Below are 19,832 nucleotides of genomic sequence, written 5' to 3'. Positions count from 1 at the left end.
TACCAGTTAAGAGTTCTGAATCTCACTCACTTTAATTGATTCTAAGATGCACATTTTTAAATTTTAACACCTTTGAAATCAGGATCTGTCTTACAATTGCTGGCAGACAGACAATTATTATGCCTGCACACATATGTTCTATGTAACTTCAACTGAGTGACTGAGCACCCTGTTGTACCACACAGGTTGTATTTACCACAGCAGTGGTTCTCAACCTTCCTAATGCCGCGACCCTTTAATACAGTTCCTCATGTTGTGGTGACCCCCAACCATAAAATTATTTTCGTTGCTACTTCATAACTGTAATTTTGCTACTGTAAACAATATGTAATTATATGTGTGTTTTCCAATGGTCTTAGGCGACCCCTGTGAAACGGTCATTCGACCCCCAAAGGGGTCACGACCCACAGGTTGAGAACCACTGCCATATAGAGTGTCTTCAGAAAGATTATACCATTACTTGGTACTAAAATGAAGTTTGTGCATACATAAAAGCACAGAAACAGGAAGAGAAGAAATGAATTTCATATCAGTGAAACAGACATCTGCTGTTAGGGAAAACCAGAATAAAAATTTACAGAATGGGTATCAATGGCCTGAAAGAAATTCCTGGAGAAAATACTGTAGCACCCTTTTAAGAACAATGCTGCACCAACTCAACTGAGAGTAGAGCTTCATCCCATATGGAAAAATATGGGAATGGAAACTGAGACCAAGGGTGACTCAAAAGACTCTAACTCAACATGTAATAGTGATAGGAAGGCTTTAATCAATTTATTTCATGTATATTTTCTTTGTATATATGCATAAGAGTAATATAATAAATACCATATCCAAGTAAGTCTAAAGGAACTCTTTGACGAGGTATAAAATAAAAATTTTAAGCAAAAAGAAAATATCTACTTAATTGGCAGTATTTTTTCTTAGCGATACATAAAATATAGGTGCCTCTTAAAAATTGATGGTGCTGCCCTAACTGGTTTGGCTCAGTGCATAGAGCATCAGCCTGCAGACTGAAGGGTCCCGGGTTCGATTCCGGTTAAGGGCACATGCCGGGTTACGAGTTCGATCTCCAGTGAGGGACATGCAGGAGGCAGACGATCAATGATTCTCTCTCATCACTGATGTTTCTATCTCTCTCTCACTTTCCCTTCCCCTCTGAAATCAATCTATCTATATATATTTAAATTGATGGTGCCTTAGAATTAATGAAATATGGTTATAGATTTGTGCCAAGGAAATTAATCATCCCTGATCTTTGTCCCAAAATCTAAAACAAAAAGCATACCTAAAAATATGTTAATCTGCTTGTTCTGTAATTAAAATAATGGCTCATATGGATGAATCTTCTAAAACAGCGGTTGCCAACCAGTGGTCCGTGAGGTCTGAAAGGTTGGCAACTGCTGGTTTAAGGAAACCTTTGGAGCAGCGGTCACCAACCAGTGGACGGGGACCACTGGTGGTCTGTGAGGTCCGAACAGTTGGCAACCGCTGTTCTAAAATATCAAATGTGTAGGCATTAACATTACTGAATTACAGCGTTTTTTAAAAACATAAATTTTAATCCACTCAATTAATGACAGAGAAAGCCCTTTAAAGCCAAGACTTTTATTTCTAAAGCATTTACTCGTGGTTTAAAGCTTCTAAAAACATACCTGTTTTGTGTTTTGATGACAAGGTGAACAGTAAGTCCGTCATGAATTCCATGCTGACTCAGTGTATCTTGATCTTTTAAAATTTTTCCAGCAAATATCAACACAAGTTGGTCGGTATGTGATTTGAACCGTTTAGAGATTTCTTCCTTGAACTAATAAGATAAAAATACGTATTACAGGTATTTTCATAGCATCATCTCATCTAGTTTCTTAGCAGGAAAACTTCAACGAGTCCCTTTCTAGAGATACTGCCATAATTCAAATAATATAAAAATTCATCTTTTCTGTGTATCTTGCTCTTAGTGGGGAAATGAGTATTACCACTTCACTCATCTTAACACAAAGGTTTTATCTTAGGTGTACATATTCAATCTTCTGCTAAGGCATAACAATTCATTTCTTTACAATATCCTTATTCTTTTTATATCAGTGGTGCCAAATGGAGTTCAAAGTACACATAGTTCTTACCAAGTTTACAATAAGCTATTCCTCAGATTTCTAACTCTAGCCCTATTTTTTTTCTAGTTATTTAGTATACACACACACATACAAAGTATATTGGCGCCAAAATAAAGTGTACAGTTGAATATATATTATTTGTCTATTATACTGACTTTCCTCCTCACCTTTTTCACTCAACATTAACAAGCAGTATTGTGCAAATATAAAGCAAAAAATTCCCCTGAAAGAGAACAGTCCAATGAAAGAGGCAGTCAAGTAAACCACAAAGTACAGAGGAAGCACAAAGGGCAGTTAGAAAAAGCTTTCGAGTGAGAACTGAAGAAAGATTAGGAAGTAGCCAGGAAAACCTGAAGAAAAGCTTCAGAAAATAACATGCAAAACCAGACAAGAGAAAAGAACATCATACTATAAAAAAAAAAAAAGCTTACTTATTCTAAGCTAGATCAGTGTTTCTCTCAAACCTTTATCAAAAATCACCTGTACACTTAGCCTTTACTCCACTGTCCAAATCAGGAAACCATGGGGTGGACCAAGGAATCTACATTAATAGACTACTTCAGAGAACCAATCCGAATTCAGGAAATAATCACATCTCCAATCATTCCACAGAAGTGGAGCTCCATAGATAATGGCACTATCACCAAGAGGGTGTTTTTGAAAATATAAGGGGTATTTCTGGTTGTCACAGTAAGTGGAAAAACATATTATATAGTATTTGAAATTTTATAAAATTTTGCACAGGTGGGGAAGGGGACGTGTAGAGGGATATAAACAAAACAACATAGGCCATATGTCAATCACTGCTGAAAATGAGAAGTGGCCCGGCCGGCGTGGGCTCAGTGGTTGAGCATCAACTAATGAACCATAAGGTGATGGTTTGATTCCGGTCAGGGCACAAGCCCGGGTTGCAGCTCAATCCCTAGTGTGGGGCATGCAAAAGGCAGCTGATCAATGACTCTCTTTCATCATTGATATCTCTATCTCTCTCCCTTCTTCTCTGAAATCAATAAAAATATATTTTAAGAAAATATGAGAAGTGCATGCAAGTTCATCACACTTTACCTTTGTGTATGAATAAAATTTTCCATAATCAAGTTACACACTCAATGTAAGCAACTAGTTTTTTTAAAAAAATAAAGATAATACAAAATTATACTGCAGCATATACTTTCCAACTGATTTTTCTTAATTTATCTGAAATTATGAAATATAGCCCTTTTATCTAAGATAAGCAATTTTCAAGTAATTTTTTAAAAATCTTTGTAGAACACTATTTGCATAATATTCTATATAGAAAAATCGGTCAAACCATAATTTAACTATTCTCCTATTACTAGACATCTCATTTCTCCCGCTGGTAGCTATTAGAAATAATGTAATGAGCAGCAGAACACATGGTTTTATAAAAACTAAATGAGAATGTGTATAAAATGCAAGTATCAGGTACACAGGTGGTGGTCAGTAAATAGTAGTTACTATTATGCCAGCTCTCTTAAATCTCAATTCCTGTGAGACAGATGGTTTTTAATCCCATTTCAGATACAGAAACAAAGAAAGGTCCCATATATCCCTCTCCTCTCATAGTGACACAAGTAATAACTAGGATTCAACCTAGTTAGATTTCAAGGACCAATGTATCCCAATTAACTATATTCTAAATCTTATGTAAAATGAGGGCAATCTAGATTTGTTTCTTTCTTTTTTTTTTTTTTAAATATATACCATTGATTCTTCACAGAGAGGAAGGGAGAGAGACAGAGAGCCAGAAACATCGATGAGAGAGAAACATCGATCAGCTGCCTCCTGCACACCTCCCACTGGAGACGTGCCCACAACCCAGACACATGCCCCCGACCGGAATCGAACCTGGGACCCCCCAGTCCGCAGGCCGACGCTCCATCCACTGAGCCAAACCGGTTTCGGCAAGATTTGTTTCTTAACATTAAACTAAGAAATCCTTTTCAGAATCCTTGATATGACTCGTCATTCCAAAGTAAGTGATTTAATTGCCTAACTTACAATTATTAGTATTTTAGCATATTTTAGGATTTGAAGATAAGATGCTAGATTGAAGACACCTATCTACTCATATCCTTTTGAAGCCCCACTAAAACAATAATAAAAGATTTTATAACTTTATAGAGATATAACTTACACACAATTTTGACCATTTAGGGTGTACAATTCAATGATTTTTGGTATATGTACAAATGTATACACAGTGATGGCGAACCTTTTGAGCTCGGCGTGTCAGCATTTTGAAAAACCCTAACTTAACTCTGGTGCCGTGTCACATATAGAAATTTTTTGATATTTGCAACCATAGTAAAACGAAGACTTATATTTTTGATATCTATTTTATATATTTAAATGCCATTTAACAAAGAGAAATCAACCAAAAAAATGAGTTTGTGTGTCACCTCTGATACGCGTGTCATAGGTTCGCCATCACTGGTATACAACCATCAATGACCACAGTCAATTTTACATTTTTATCTTTTCAGAAAGAAACCAGTACTCTTTAGCTATCACCTCCTTTCACCCCATCACTCCAAGCCATAAGACACTACTAATCTACTTTGTCTCTACAGATTTGCCTATTCTGGACATTCCACATAATTGCAATCATATGCCTTATACAAGGTCTTTGTGACTGGCTTCTTTCACGTAGCATATTTTAAAGGTTCATCCATATTGTAGTATGTATCACTATGCCATTCCTTTTTATGGCCAAATATATTCTATTGTATGGATATACATTTTGTTTATTCATTCATCAGTTGATGAACATTTGAGTTGTTTACACCTCTGGGCTATTATGAATAAAGCTGCTATAAACATTCATGTATAAGTTTTTGTGTGAAAAATGTTTTCATTTCTTTTGGGTATATACATAGATGTGGAATTACTGGGTCATATGATAACTCTCGGTTTAACCATTTCGAGAACTACCAAAATGTTACATTAAGTGGCTGTACCATTATTCATTCCCACCAACAGTGTATAAGGGTTCCAAACTTTCTACATTCTCACCAATACTTGTTATTATTATTTGACTGTTTTATTATAACCATCCAAGTGGATGGGAAGTGGTTTTAATTTGCAGTCCCGTGATACTTATTAATTTGCAGTCCCGTGATACTTAATGATGTGAAGTTCCTATTTATTTATTTATTTTTTATTTTTTTTGTGGCTGGCCACATAGAGTCCTACATACCTCTCCAGCACCACTCACTTGGAGAAGTTGCCATGGATGCCAGCTACTGTTTTTTCTCCCTTCCCAAACAGATACAGCTTGGTCTATAGCTGCACTGCCCCATCATAAGGAGACTGAAATTCCTTTTTATGTGCTTATTTGTATATATTCTTTGGAGAACTGTTTATTCAGATCTTTTGCCCATTTTTTATTAGGTTGTCTTTATTATTAAGTTGTAAAAATATATTATATATTATAGATACAAGATTCTTACAGACATATGATTTGCAAAAAAAACTTTAAGGCAGAAACTCAGACTATAAAACAAATTAAGAACTTTTGGTCTCAACTGGCAAAAAACTTTGAAGCTGAACATGAAATAGACACATGGTCAATGAATTTAGCAGCCCCAAGTGAAGTGAATCCTAAATTGGCAATGAAGAATTCAAAAGCTAATTCAATCCCCAGAATCTGCGTAATTCCCATAAGACTCAGTACTGGTACCACCAGAGGCTGAGCATAGGAGGTAAAGGGATGAGAAGTGCCTAAATACTAAAAATAGGATTATTTGAACATCTAAGAAGCAAACACATCCTCACTGCATACTAAGCAAACAACTACCCCCTCCAAAAACCCAACAAAAAGACTAGAAGAATTTTTTTCCCTCTCTGGAAAAGGAACAGAGGGTCTCTGGACATAAGAACACACCAAGCACATTGAGAGCAGGAGAAAATACTAAAGTAAACATAGACATACTAGATGCTGAGTCTTTCCCCCTTCACCCCATACCAAACAGAATGCTGACAGCTAGGCCTTCAACATCCAGACAGGAAAATTTAATATACTAGGAGCCCAGCGCGCAATTCAAAATCTCGTGGCGCTGCCCAACCTCCGGTCCAGCCCTGCCTCGCTGTCCGGGCCCCGCAGCAGCCGCAGCTGCTGCTGCTCCAGCCCTGCCTCCCTCTCTGGCCCTTGAAGCAGCTGTGGCCACTGCTGATCAGGCCCTCCCCCAGCACAGACGCGCGGAGGCCCCTGCCGCCCCGCCCCCGACGCTGCGTGCGCAACCTCCTCCTGTCCGGTTGACCCGTTAGGGCGTCCTGGTTAATTAGCATATTTCTCTATTTTGTTTATATATATATATATAAACAAAATAGAGAAATATATGTATATAAATATAAACATAAATAGTGTCCCAAAGAGAATATAATCAGCCTAAAAGAAAGGAATAAGATATGGCAAGATATGGGTGTAAGAGTTTTCCCCAATTAGTCACCCTAGAGCAGTGGTTCCCAATAGGGATGGGGGGGCCTCTATCCACCCTGGGGAGCTTTTAGCAATGTCTGAAGACATTTCTAGTTATCATAAAAAGGATGAGTACCACTAGAATATGATGAGTAGAGACCAGAGATGCTGCTAAATATCCTACAAAGCACAGGACAGACCCAAGAGCAAAAAATTATCCAACTCATGCAGACACTCAAATACTGCTAAACTAATTATGTGAAGATAAACTTTGAATTATAAGCAATTTTTTATTTTTAAATATATATTTTTTATTGATTTTAGAGAGAGAGGAAGGGAGAGGGTGAGATAGAAAAATAGATGAGAGAACCATCTATCAGCTGCCTCCTGCATGCCCCCTACGGGGCATTCGAGCCCACAACCACAACCGGGGCATATGCTCTGACCCAGAATGGAACAGGTGACCTTATGGTGCATGGGTCACACTGACTTGGCTATATGCATTTTTTTTAATTGAGTTAATCTAATTGTAAGTTACCTAAAAGAAACAGTTATTCTTTAAACACCCCACAATCCAAACTTGCCTTTAAACATCCAGTCTCTCCTCCTCACAATTAAATATAATCAGAAAAAAAGGAAAAATATTGCAACCTATATATAAAACATAAACTCTGAAGATTAAGCATACACATTTCATTGCCTACAGAATTACATAGTAATAGTATTTGGTAAAAATTTTCTAAATACTGTAGGTGTCTGAATAATATGCTGCATTCAGATATTTGCTATTTCAGTATTTTAAGGTCCTTCAAGGTTCTCTATTTTTTAATCATTTCCGAAGAATGGAGGGTTCAATTCCAAGTTGGGGCACAAACCCAGGTTACAGGTTCGATCCCTGGTCAGGTGTGTGCAGGAGGCAACCAATCAATGTTTCTCACATCGATGTCTCTCTCTCTCCCCCCTTCTCTTTCTCTAGAGTCGATGAAAAAAGAAAAATCATCCACACTGAATAAATCATCCTATGCAATAGTTCAGCCAGTCATTACTCTCAACATGCCTGCAGTTATTGGCCTCATTTAAAAACACTGCATAGCCGAAACCGGTTTGGCTCAGTGGATAGAGCGTCGGCCTGCGGACTGAAGGGTCCCAGGTTCGATTCCGGTCAAGGGCATGTACCTGGGTTGCGGGCACATCCCCGGTAGGAGATGTGCAGGAGGCAGCTGATCGATGTTTCTCTCTCATCGATGTTTCTAGCTCTCTATCTCTCTCCCTTCCTCTCTGTAAAAAATCAATAAAATATATTAAAAAAAAAATAAAAAAAAAATAAAAACACTGCATAAATCTTATACAAAGAGGTTGAGTATGAGAAATACCTATAGGGTACAATAAGCAGCTAATATGAAAAAAGAGCATCTTCTTTATGTAATTGAACACTCAGTAATAAATGAATGGCCTGGCCAGAGTGGCTCAGTGGTTGAGTGTCAACCACTGAACCACGAGGTCATGGTTTGATTCCCGGTCATGGCATATGCCTAGGTTGTGGGCTCCATCCCCAGTATGGGGCTTGTAGGAAGCCGATCAATGATTCTCTTTCATCACTGATGTTTCTCTCTCTTCCTCTTCCTTTCTCTCTGAAATCAATAAAAATATCTTTAAATAAATAAACAGATAGATAAATAAGTAAATAAATAAGTAAATAAAATGTTGGCAGTGGAGTAAAAGCACCTTGCCCAAAGTCACATCTCTCAAATTCCAAGGTTCACAACTCTCTCCAAAATGCAGAACGATAGCCCTAGCCTGTTTGGCTCAGTAGATAAGAGTGTTGGCCCTTAGACTGAAGGGTCCCAGGTTTGATTCCAGTCAAGGGTACATACCTCAGTTTCAGACTCAATCCCCGGCCCTGATCGGGGCACGTGCAGGAGGCAACCAATTCATTTCCCTCTCTCACACTGATGTTCCTCTCTCTCTCTGTCCCTCTCCCTCCCTTCCACTCTATCTTAAAAAACACACACACAAAAAATCTTCAATGGAAAAATATCCTCGAGTGAGGATTACAAAAAAAAAGGAGAACTATATTTCAATATACTTAACTATTATCCTGAAACACGTTTCCCATCTTTCTCAAAATATTAATAAAAATATGTACACAAAAAATAAATAAATAGTTAAGTAGTGGAACAAGTTAGTTCTACATATGCTGATATGGAAAGAACACAAAGGAACAAGGAAAAAGAATAAGGTACAGAAAGGCTGTGGGTTACTATTGCATCTGCTTAATAGGAATAAACAGAAAATTATATAATGGGTATACAAATAAACACCCTTCTAGACAGAATCACCAAAATATACGGTAGATATAGATAAATTTAGATTATCTATGAGTAGGCACCCTTTTAATTTCATACTTTTCTACATCATTCGAATTGTCTAACCTTAAAGTAATAGCATGCATAATGTAGTTAATTTTTCTTTGCATTCTGCATTTCTTAAAAGTAGTAACAGCCACTGGAGAAAGCTTTAAAGCAGGGGTGGGGGAATCTTTTTTCTGCCAAGGGCCATTTAGATATTTATAACATCATTCATAGGCCATACAAAATTATAAACTTAAAAATTAGCCTGCTATATTGTCAAACATTTAATTAACTCACCCCTAATGCCTTGGCAGGGCCAGACCAAATGATTTCTCAGGCCTCATATGACCTGTGGGCTGGACGTTCTCCACCCTGCCTTATTAAAGGCTAAAAAATATTTAACAAAAAAAATTATACCTGAGTCTAGAAATCTGTATTGCAGCTGCTTAACCAGTAATCCAAGCAGTCTATGCTATCATATTTATAGGATGTCAAACTAACTGGAAAAAACAGAGTTCAGATCTTCTAGTAATGAAAATGTTTGCACAACAGAGACACACAGATATACATATTATTTATACCTATAATGGATGGAATATTTTTATGCTAATCTAGCCATTTTTGCATCTAACAGATTTATACATAATAATCAACTTTAGTCTCTAAAAATACTCCCAATCCTAATTAGTGGGATTTTCCTTTCTAATGGAAGTTAACAACTGAAAGAATGTCATTGCACATTTAATTAGACTAAGGTAAACACCACATTTTTCTTAGTAAATCACAAGCAGTCCCAAATAAGTACAAAATATTGTAATCTTTAAAATAATATTTATTCATTCACTCAATAAATACTTGCATTACTCAGTATGTGCCAAGCACAATGCTGGGTACCATGGGATTAAAGATAAAACAGCCTCTACACTTGTAAATTCTTACAGTATGTGGTAGTAAGGATAAAGTCCACATAAGCAAAAAAATGATATGAGATTATCATTGTTGATTTAATTTAAAAGGTGCCTCCAATCACCTTCTAATGAACTAACATTTAAATAAAAGCCAGCCAGAGAAAACTCAAGGCAGCTTGGAGCAGTCAGGTGTGGGCTCCAAAGTTAGTCACTAGATTTGAATCTAGGCTCCACTATTTAATAGGTGCATAAACTCGATCATATTATTAATCTGAATCCATTTCTTCTTTTTTTTAAAAAAGGATAACAGTACTTGCATCATCATAAAGTTGTAAAACTTAAAAGGAGATGCATTATGCCTAGATAAGTCTGGAATAAATACCTGCTTTTATGTTACTGTCATTAGCAGCCTTTGAAAGGGCCCAGAGGGGGAAAGAGCTAGTGAATGATAATTAGGGGAAAAGACAACACAAATGCTGAAATACAGTGAACAAAGGGGGAGAGGTAAGTGGGGAGCAAATCACAGTCTATTAACTCTGCTATCTAATTCGGTGGTCCAGGCACATGTGGCTAATGAGCATTTAAAATGTGGCTAGTCCAAACTGAAATGTGCTGTAAATGTAAAATATACCCTCGATTTTGAAGACTTAGTATGAAAAAAGTATAATATCTCAATTTTATATCAATAACAAGTTAAAATGATTACGGGGTTCAACAAAACATATTAAAATCACAGTAACCAAAAGGTAGAAGCAACCGAAGTGACCACCAAAGGATAAACGGGTAAACAAAACGGGGTATATACATGCAATGGAATTATTATTCAGCCTTAAAAAGGAAGAAAATTCTGACACATTACAACATAAATGAACCTTAAGGACATAGTAAGTGAAATAAACCTGTCACCAAAGGACAAATACTTCTGATCCCACTTTTATGAGATAATGGAATAGTCAATTTCATAGAGACAGAAAATAAGAATGAATGCTGCCAGGGGCTGGTAGAGAGAGGAGGGGGCTATTGTTTAATAGGTACAGAGTTGCAGTTTTGCAAGATGAAAGGAGTTAGAGATGGACAGTTGCACAACAATGAGAATTTATTTAATGCCACTAAATTGTACACTTAAAATGGTTAAGATGGTAAATTTTATGTGTATTTTACAAGTCACTACCTTTTATTTTTTAAGTGGATTTTTTTATTTTTAATATAATTAAAATTACATATGTGGCTTTCGTTATATTTCTACTGGACAGCACTGTAATTATTTAGTCATGGTAAAAATGTTCCAATGAGAAGGCTTTTAAGGAACAGTGTGACAAGACCCAGAACAATAAGCCCTGCTGCCATAAGACAGAGGTCAGCAAACTTTCTGTAAAGGACTACACAGTAAATATTTTCAGCTCTGGGACCATATGGTCTTTCTGAAAGCAGCCATAGGTAATACAAAAATAAATGGGCATGGCACATTTATCCCACTATGGTTTGTTGACCCCTGCCTTAAGGCATCTATTGTAAGCAATGGCTCCTACTGGCTCACACTGCTAAATTTTCAGGAATTTTGTGAGCCAGTTTAATACTGGTAGCTTAAAACTGTCATGGTAAGAGAATTGACACCACAGAAATCAGCAAACACTATAAATCAGTGTTTTTCCCGAAGAATTGGAACATTTACCAGCACTACATATTGACTACATACATGTAAAGAATTAACTTCTCTCCTACGCATTTAAATTACATTAGCTGTGAACCGTCTTTGAGAAAGATGGATAATTATTCAAATCATTTTCTGTGTTCTGTGGTTATGGTCAGGGCACATGCCCAAGTTGCAGGCTCTGTTCACAGTAAGGGGGCGTGCAGGAGGCAGCTGATCAATGATTCTCTCATCATTAATGTTTCTCTCTCTCCCTCTCCCTCCCTCCCTGAAATCAATAAAAATATTTTTTTAAAAAGAGTGAATGTCCTGAGGCAGTCAAGAGTTGTGCTTGAAGAGTGGTGAACTAAGGGAAGAGCTGTTAAAAACTAAGCTGCGAAAGGAGAGCAGGAACCAGAGAATATGTATATACTGCACTCAGCAAAATTTCAAAAATTGCTAGTTATTATTAAATACATACTTGTTAATAAATATTTACTGAGCCCATACCATGCACTAGGTTCTGGTAACAATGGTGAACAATCACAAATCCTCTCTAGCAGGAAAATAAAGCATTAATCATATAGCCACATAAATACAGAATTTAAATTGTGATGATTTATAACCAAAACTAGGGTACTGTGAGAAAATACAAGGGAATCCCAATCTAGCCTGGGCAATCAAGGAGTTCTTTGAGAAAGTGACCCTGAAATTTAAGGGGTAACTGGAATGGGCAAAGAGTGGGAGGCAAAGCAGACGGCAAGAACAAATTACACAAAAGTCCTGAGGCAAGAAAAAAATGTAGCAACAGGTCAAGGAACTAAAAAGTCAGTATGGCAAGAGCCAAGTAACCAAGGAAAAAAGAAGGCATCAGAATGGAGCTCATCACTGCACTGCACAGGACCTCACAGAAGCTTTAAGTAGTCTAAGATCAATGGGGAGCCATTAGTTTTACCTAGAGGGCAACATGATCAGATTAACATTTTTTCAGAGATTGATCTAGGAATGAATGGGAGGAGAGGCAGAAAAATGGGAAGACTGACCAGTAGGTTACTATATTTTCTAGGCAAGAGGCAATGGCCACTTAGCGGAGTCAATCCTCAATCTTATAAGCACCAACTTAATCTATTAAATATGCCACTGCAGGACACCACTTACAAATTAAAAACCCCAAAGAATTTTTCTTTATGAAGGCTATAGTTACTGATATATGCTCCATTAGAAATTAAAACTGAGAAATCTTTTAAAATATTTTTTTAAATAATAGACTCATATAAATAACATTCTTTTTTTTTTTTTAAATGACTACAGCCCTGGCTGGTGGGCTCAGTTCGTTGAGCATCGCCCCATGCACTAAGAGGTCACTAGTAGCATTCCAAATCAAGGCACATGCAAGAGGCAACCCAAAGATGTTTCTCTCTCACACAGATGTTCTTCTCTCTCTAAAATGAATAAAAACATAATTTTTAAAAATGACATTTTCCCAGTATGATGGAAAATATGATATATTCATATACATGGCACAACATAGACAAACCTTAAAAACATTATGCCAGGTATAAGAAGCCAATCACAGTTTTTGAAAACCTGGCATTTTATACCTCAGCACATCTTAAATCATTTCAATCATATTGTAAATGCTCAAAAGTCAGAGGAAGCTGATGGTACCAAAGAGGACAGTGCAGTCCTACACCCACACTATAATGTTAAGTGATGCTTGTGATAATGACCCAAGATATTGCAATTTCCCCGATTAGGAAATGCTCAATTCTACTCAATACAGTATTTATATTATTGAATGTTATGTTAAATATATTATTTTTCTAAATGTTTCAAGTGATGAAGGTGTTTTGTAAAACTAAAATGCATGTTACCTGAGTGTTTCATTTAACTCTACTTCAAAATTTTACACTATAATCTGGAGGGCTAAAAAAAATCCAAGAAAAGCTAGTCAGAAGTTACATGGAAGCTCCCTTCCATTCTCTGCACTAGTTTTAATCACATACATACACACACACACACACACACATACAGAGCATTCTTCTGGACTTCATCTTGCTTGTTGACACTTGGAAATCCTCAAACTGTTTCCAATAATAGATAATGAATAAGTAAAAGAAAGCACAATCTCATACACAGGGACTTTGTGCCATTTTTTTAAAATCTATTTACATTATGAAATCCCCAATTAATGAAACCACCTTGAGAGGGCTCTCTCTGGAGCATGCCCACACCTTCCCTCTCAGGCATGCATCTTTACTTTTAAGTCCTAAACTCAGGGTCCCTAAGCAGCTTTCCCTTGGTTGCAACCAAGTGAGCAGTGGGCAGCGGCAGCTCATCCCAAGCTTACCCCTTGAACGTGTCTCCAAGGCCCCCTTTTCTCTAACTTTTCAGTGAGCTAAAATAGCAGCCCCGCATGGCTCACTTCATCCCCACATCGTTTCTAGAAAGCCAAGGCAGAGCACCCACCTAGGCTGTCTCCTGTTGCTGCTTCTACTCTAAGCCCTTCCTTTGTTTCACTGTCCCCAGCTTTAATAAATGTACTCTAAAAATAATTTAAAAAATGTATTCATATAAAGAAATACTACCTTAGTATACTGTATTAAGAAAATGATGTAAGAACACTTATTGAAAGATATTTTAAATTGTAGAAAATGAGATTTGTCTGATACAAAGCCTAAGACTTCAATATTATCCTTTTGTAGGTCTCTTTCTTAACCCTTTACCTACAATATTACCTAAGAATTCTCAGAACCAAACAGTTCCCAATTTTTTACTGAACATTTTTATTGGGTCCTTAATGTAATTAAATATATTTTAATAATAAATTTTAATATGTAGCCGAAACCGGTTTGGCTCAGTGGATAGAGCGTCGGCCTGCGGACTGAGGGGTCCCAGGTTCGATTCCGGTCAAGGGCATGTACCTGGGTTGCGGGCACATCCCCAGTGGGAGATGTGCAGGAGGCAGCTGATCGATGTTTCTCTCCCATCGATGTTTCTAACTATCTATCTCTCTCCCTTCCTCTCTGTAAAAAATCAATAAAATATATTTAAAAAAAAAAAAAGGAAAAAAATAAATAAATAAATTTTAATATGTAGCAAATAATTTAAAGCTAACAAGCCACTTAAGGAAATTTTAATTTCAAAGTTACAAATTTTTTCTTGTGCTTCAAGTAGAATTTTACAAATCATCTAAAATTGCTTTTCTTATTCTTGCACATTTTCCAGTATGTGCCTCCCTCAACAGAGTGTACAGATATTTCAACTTGTCTTCAGTCTTAGTGCAGTGATGAGCTTCAATTTTTATCATGTTTTCTGCTCCAACAGAAAGCATTTATCAAAATAAAAATTCAACTGCCATTAGAAAAATTTGCTTCAGAAAGGCCTTAATTTTATCTACTAAAATTTTATTTTGGTTACAGAGGAGTAAATTTAAAATTTCCACAGAATTTTAAAATTCTAACTTCACTATCACAAAAAGTTTTAAAAAAAGCCTCACAGATATATAACCTGACTTAAATTTCTATTTATAGAATATTGAATCTTTCTAATCTTTTACATTAAATGCTCACAACAGCTGGAAAGGTAGAGACCTGAATTAGGAATCCTAGGAAGAAGATCTAAGACTTCAAAAGTTAATATGACTACACACCCACTATAATAAAACAAAAAAGACTGACACTATCAAATGTTAGCAGGAATGTGGAGCAACAGAAACTCCCATAACACTGTTGTGTAGGATTGTAAAATAGCACAAACATGGCACCACATGATCAAGTCATTCCACCTTTAAGTGTTTATCATAAGAGAAAAAGCACTTGTCAAAAAGACTTATAAAAGAATGTCTATAGTAACTAACTAAAAACAGCCCACACAACTGACAACAGGTTAATAGATAAATTTTGGTAAATTTATACAATGAAAACAACACAGCAATAAAAAAGGAACTACAGCCTGTCAGGAGTGGCTCTGGTTGAGTGTCGACCCATGAACCTGGAAGTCATGGCTCCATTCCCCATCTGGACACATGCCTGGGTTTCTGGTTCGATCCCCAGTAGGGGGCACGCAGGAGACAGCTAACTGATGATTCTCTCTCATCATTGATGTTTCTCTCTCTCCCTTCCTGTCTGAAAACAATAAAAACATTTTTAATTTTTTTAAAAAAAGGAACTATACAACAAGAATGAATCTCAATCATTTTGCTGAGTGGGGGGAAAAAAAAAAAGCCTTACCCAATGCCACTTACGAGAAGTTTTAGAAAAGGCAAAACTAACCAACGGTGAAGAAAAATTTAAAAAGTGGGTGATGGAGGGAAGAGTGGCTGAACTGACTGGGAAAGGTTAAGAGATAACTTTCTAGTCAATTATAAAGTCCTACATCCATAAAAAGCTTTAGATTACACAGTTTTGTGGAAACTGATAGAATGGCAACCATGTGCATTTCATTGCATGCCAAACTTAACTAAAATAAATAAATCTATCTATATAATAAAAGCCTAAGCCACCTTTATGGCAGAACGACTGGTCACTATGATGCACACTGACCACCAGGGGGCGGACGCTCAACACAGAAGCTGCCCCCTGGTGATTCTGCCAGAAGCCCGGCTGGCGCAGTAAGGAGCGAGGGGTCCAGGACTGTGAGAGGGCCTGGGCTGTGGGACCCCATTCAGCTGCCCCCCCCCCCCCCCAGTGCACAGATTTCATGCACCAGGACTCTAGTAAATGAATAAAAAGACTGAACTCAGGTTAATGATATACACATTGCTGAAGTGTTCTTTAAGGGGAACATGTATCGATATTTGAAATTTACTTTGAAATGCATTCAAAGTAAAAAAATGGACTGATAAATTACTTGTGTGATATAGCAAATACAGCAAAACACTAATTGTAGGTAACAGCCATGTGGGTATTCATTTTCCAATTTTCAACTTTCCTGTATGTTGGAAAATATAAAAATGTTAAGGAAATTTTTCATAGCAAAACTGAGACCAAAAAATACGGTGATTCAGTAGGTGGTAAAAGTTTCTCTTGCTTGATGCTACACGCTCTACTCACAACTTCACAAAACTCACCATCTTCTAGAACCATATACACCAAGACCACAAATCACTTGCAGTCCCTAGGTAAAATGTACATTTCAGGAATTGCTTCCTCATAAACTGTTCACAATGTTTGAAATTGCCAGAGATCAATACAATAATTATGGAAAAATATTCTAAGGATGTATTCAACAATGTGCTAAAACAATTCGCTGAATTCGAGATTCCTAATGAATTGTAAAATTTATACTGCTGAACAGATTTTAAGTTGTAAATTATTTGGCAGTATTCTCCATTAACTCCAATTTTGTTTGTTTTTTATTAGACTGCAACCGCTAACATCTGAGTAACGCAGCTATCGTCCCCCTAAAATCAAACAAAAACCTACCCAATGATTGGCATCCGAGGGGTGATAGATTACAAAGAAAACAGCAAGTCATCAATGAGGGGCCATCCAGCTTCCTCCTTAAGGCTAATACTATCCCTTAAGATGTGGCTGAAAGCAAGTTCTACGTTATAGTAAATTTTTTAAAAAAATAAAGAATGGGAACGATTCAGCCGCGAAAACGCAAAACTAAATGTCCATGTGCTCCTCGCCGCAAAATCCACCTTACCCCTCGGGCAGGCAAAACAATAAGCACCCCCCTTTTTTATTCCTGAGACAAAACCGCAGACCGGGCGAGAGCGAACCCACGCCCCCCGCCAGCCGGGTCCCAGCCGGGAGCCGGCGGTGGGTCCTTTTCCTTTGTGCGGAGCAGCAGGGAGGCGGCGGGGGGCGGGGGGCCGGGGGCGGTGGAGGCCCAAGCGGAGGGCGCGGAGGGGAGAGGTGTCGGCGCGTCCCACAAACGGGCCGCGAGGCGCCACCACAAACCTCAGCGGCGTCCCGAGGAGCAAACCCACGAACTTGGGTGTGATCTCCTCAGGGATGAGCGCGGAGAGTGCGACCGGGCGCCCCTCCGGGGCAGACCCCCGCCCAGGCCTTTAAAAGCCACCTCCGCCGGCCGCGGGCAGGAGTCCTGCCGCCACCCCCACGCGGGCCGAGCCTGGGGCGGTCCTCACCTGCTGGACGGAGCTGTCCTCCGGCACAGCGAACTCCTCCTTCTCCTTCGGGGTCTTCACAGTGACTTTCATGATCTTGGGCTCCGCGGCAGCAGCGGCCGCGGGGGCGCCGGTCCCTTCGGCCGCGACAGCGCTGTCCTGGGAGCTCGGAGGTCCACCGCTTTCACCACTCTCGGCCATGGCTGCGGCTGGTGACTCAGTGAAGGCGCAGGCGAGCGAGGGGGAGCCAGCAGACGCCAGAGCCGGCAGGCCCGGACAGCGGAGGACGCAGGGCGCGCCGCCTCAGTGGCTAGGGGCGCAGGGCCGCCCTGGCGGGCGAGGGGCGGCAGAGCTGGGCGTGGGCTCCGGCGTAGGCCCGGGTCGGGCGCTCGGAGGCCGCCGTATGTTCAGACGCCGCTCGGTCGCAGCGACATCCGCAGCCGCCGCTTCCTCCTCCTCCCCAACCCCTCCCCCGCGTTCCTCCGTCGCCACCGCCGCGCGGGGCACGCCGGGTAACGCGGCTGGCGGCGTCGGCCAGTCATGCCCGGCCGACCGGGCTTCGCGCCCCCGCGGCTTTGCTTCCCCTCTCCCGTGGGTCAGTGTAGGCACAGCCAGAGCGAAAGAATAAACGCAGAGTGGGGCGGGAGAGGTCCGTTTATTTTCACTCCTTTCACCAAAAAATAAACTCGCAGGTTCTGGACGACATCGCGGCGCACGTGGATGACTTCACAGTTAGCGAAATTACTAGAAAGGGCTCGCCCACTGGGCGCTGCGGCCGTGGCTGCGCCTGCGCTCTCGCGACCCAGGGCGGTTCCCCACCCCCTTACGTCATACACCGCGCCGCTGGGCTCACTGGACCAAGGCTAGTTCCGCGCAGCCAGTGGGACAGGGGTCTCTGATGAATGCTGGAGAAGTTTTGTTATTTTAATATGCTTAATTTTTGTTTATTTGGGAGATTTAAAATGCCTGATCTTACTGCCCGGAGCGCGGGAGTTGGAAGCTGAGTTAATCGAAGAAAGAGCCTCATAAACCCCTCACTTACCCCCCAAAAAAGTAGACGTCAGTAGTCACACAGCGCAATCCCGTGGAGTCATCGCTCCACGGCCGCGGCGTCCTGCCCTCGGGGCAGCCCGTTTTGCTCCGGTGATGAGGCCACCTGTGTGGACTGTGGCCTCCGCTCGCACGCTGACATTCCTGCGCGAGCAACCCCGAATTTTCTGTGAACACCTCCCAAAATGAGCAGAAACGGAGTCCCACCCAACTGAGACTGTTCAATGTAGCTGAGGTGTTCTTTTTATATTCTTACATCAAATAAGTTACTGCTTTATTTCAGACTTTAGGTGGCATTAAAGATAATTGTTCAAGAAATATTTTCAATTTAATATGGGTACAAATTAACAGGAAGTTATTTTCCCCCTGAGAATTCTAACTTGGAAATGACGTCAATGTTTGTCTTTAAAAAATGACTTGCAAGGAATATACCACACCGGACATTAACTTTATTAATCAGTGTTACACAGATGTAAACCTGAGAGCTCATTGTGACCCAAATATGCAAGGATATAATCTGTATTTCTGTTTTTAAACCATCCAACTCTGTTCTGGGAGTAAATACTCTTGCATGATGAATTCTTTTGAGCAGAGTCCTTTTGTAATCTGGGATTAAGAGAAATTCTGAAAGTATAAATTGCAATACAGTCATCATCTGGTATTAAACTTCTGGCAGCATTGTTCAATAACATTAAAAATTACACAGGGTGCCCTGGCCCGTGTGGCTCAATTGGTTGGGCATTGTCCGGGACAGTGGAAGGTTGTGGGTTCCATTCAGCCCAGGTTGCTGGATCCAGTGCAAGAGGCAGCCCATCCATGTTTCACTCTCACATTGATGTTTCTCTATATCTCTCTCTGAAAAAGTTTAAAAATAAAAATGAAATTATCTTTAAAAAAAATTACAGAGGGCTCTCTGCTGAAGGATACATACTCTTGTGAAGGATGACTACTTGCTTCTGTCTAGATGTCAGGAAATCATTTTTTCTCAAGGTAGAAGTTCCACCATTGGACAATCATCTCTAACCAAACACTTATGAAATTGCTCTGTAATGATGTCTACATTAATTTTATTTCTTTAAAATTATGAAGTATATGCACAATTTATGAAGTAATGTAATTTATCTGTAAGAATATACAGTATAGTTATTTTGGCACTTTTTAGAAATAATCCTATATTTTAAGGAACTTTTGGAGATGGGGTTCCAGATCAGGGATCAATAAACTTTTAGGGAAGACTAGGTAGTAAATAGGTTAGCTTTGTG

At 39.2% G+C, this 19,832-nt stretch overlaps 1 protein-coding gene across 2 annotated transcripts in view; it reads right to left on the bottom strand.

The window, feature by feature from the left end:
- Nucleotides 1-18,263, bottom strand: part of UBQLN1 (ubiquilin 1) — a 45,625-nt gene extending 27,362 nt beyond the window's left edge. For both annotated transcript variants that reach the window (XM_006100019.3, XM_006100020.3), the window contains exons 1-2: nucleotides 17,542-18,263; nucleotides 1,656-1,807 (exon numbers count right to left, since the gene is read on the bottom strand). In XM_006100019.3, the coding sequence (XP_006100081.1) occupies nucleotides 1,656-1,807; nucleotides 17,542-17,721 (332 nt within the window). In that variant the 5' untranslated portion in view covers nucleotides 17,722-18,263. The remainder of the gene's footprint in view (nucleotides 1-1,655; nucleotides 1,808-17,541) is intronic.
- Nucleotides 18,264-19,832: the final 1,569 nt, after the last annotated feature.

The sequence above is a fragment of the Myotis lucifugus genome, unplaced genomic scaffold, assembly GCF_000147115.1.
Source record: "Myotis lucifugus unplaced genomic scaffold, Myoluc2.0 scaffold_295, whole genome shotgun sequence".
Lineage (NCBI taxonomy): Eukaryota > Metazoa > Chordata > Mammalia > Chiroptera > Vespertilionidae > Myotis > Myotis lucifugus.
This window is presented reverse-complemented; position numbering and strand designations above follow the sequence as displayed.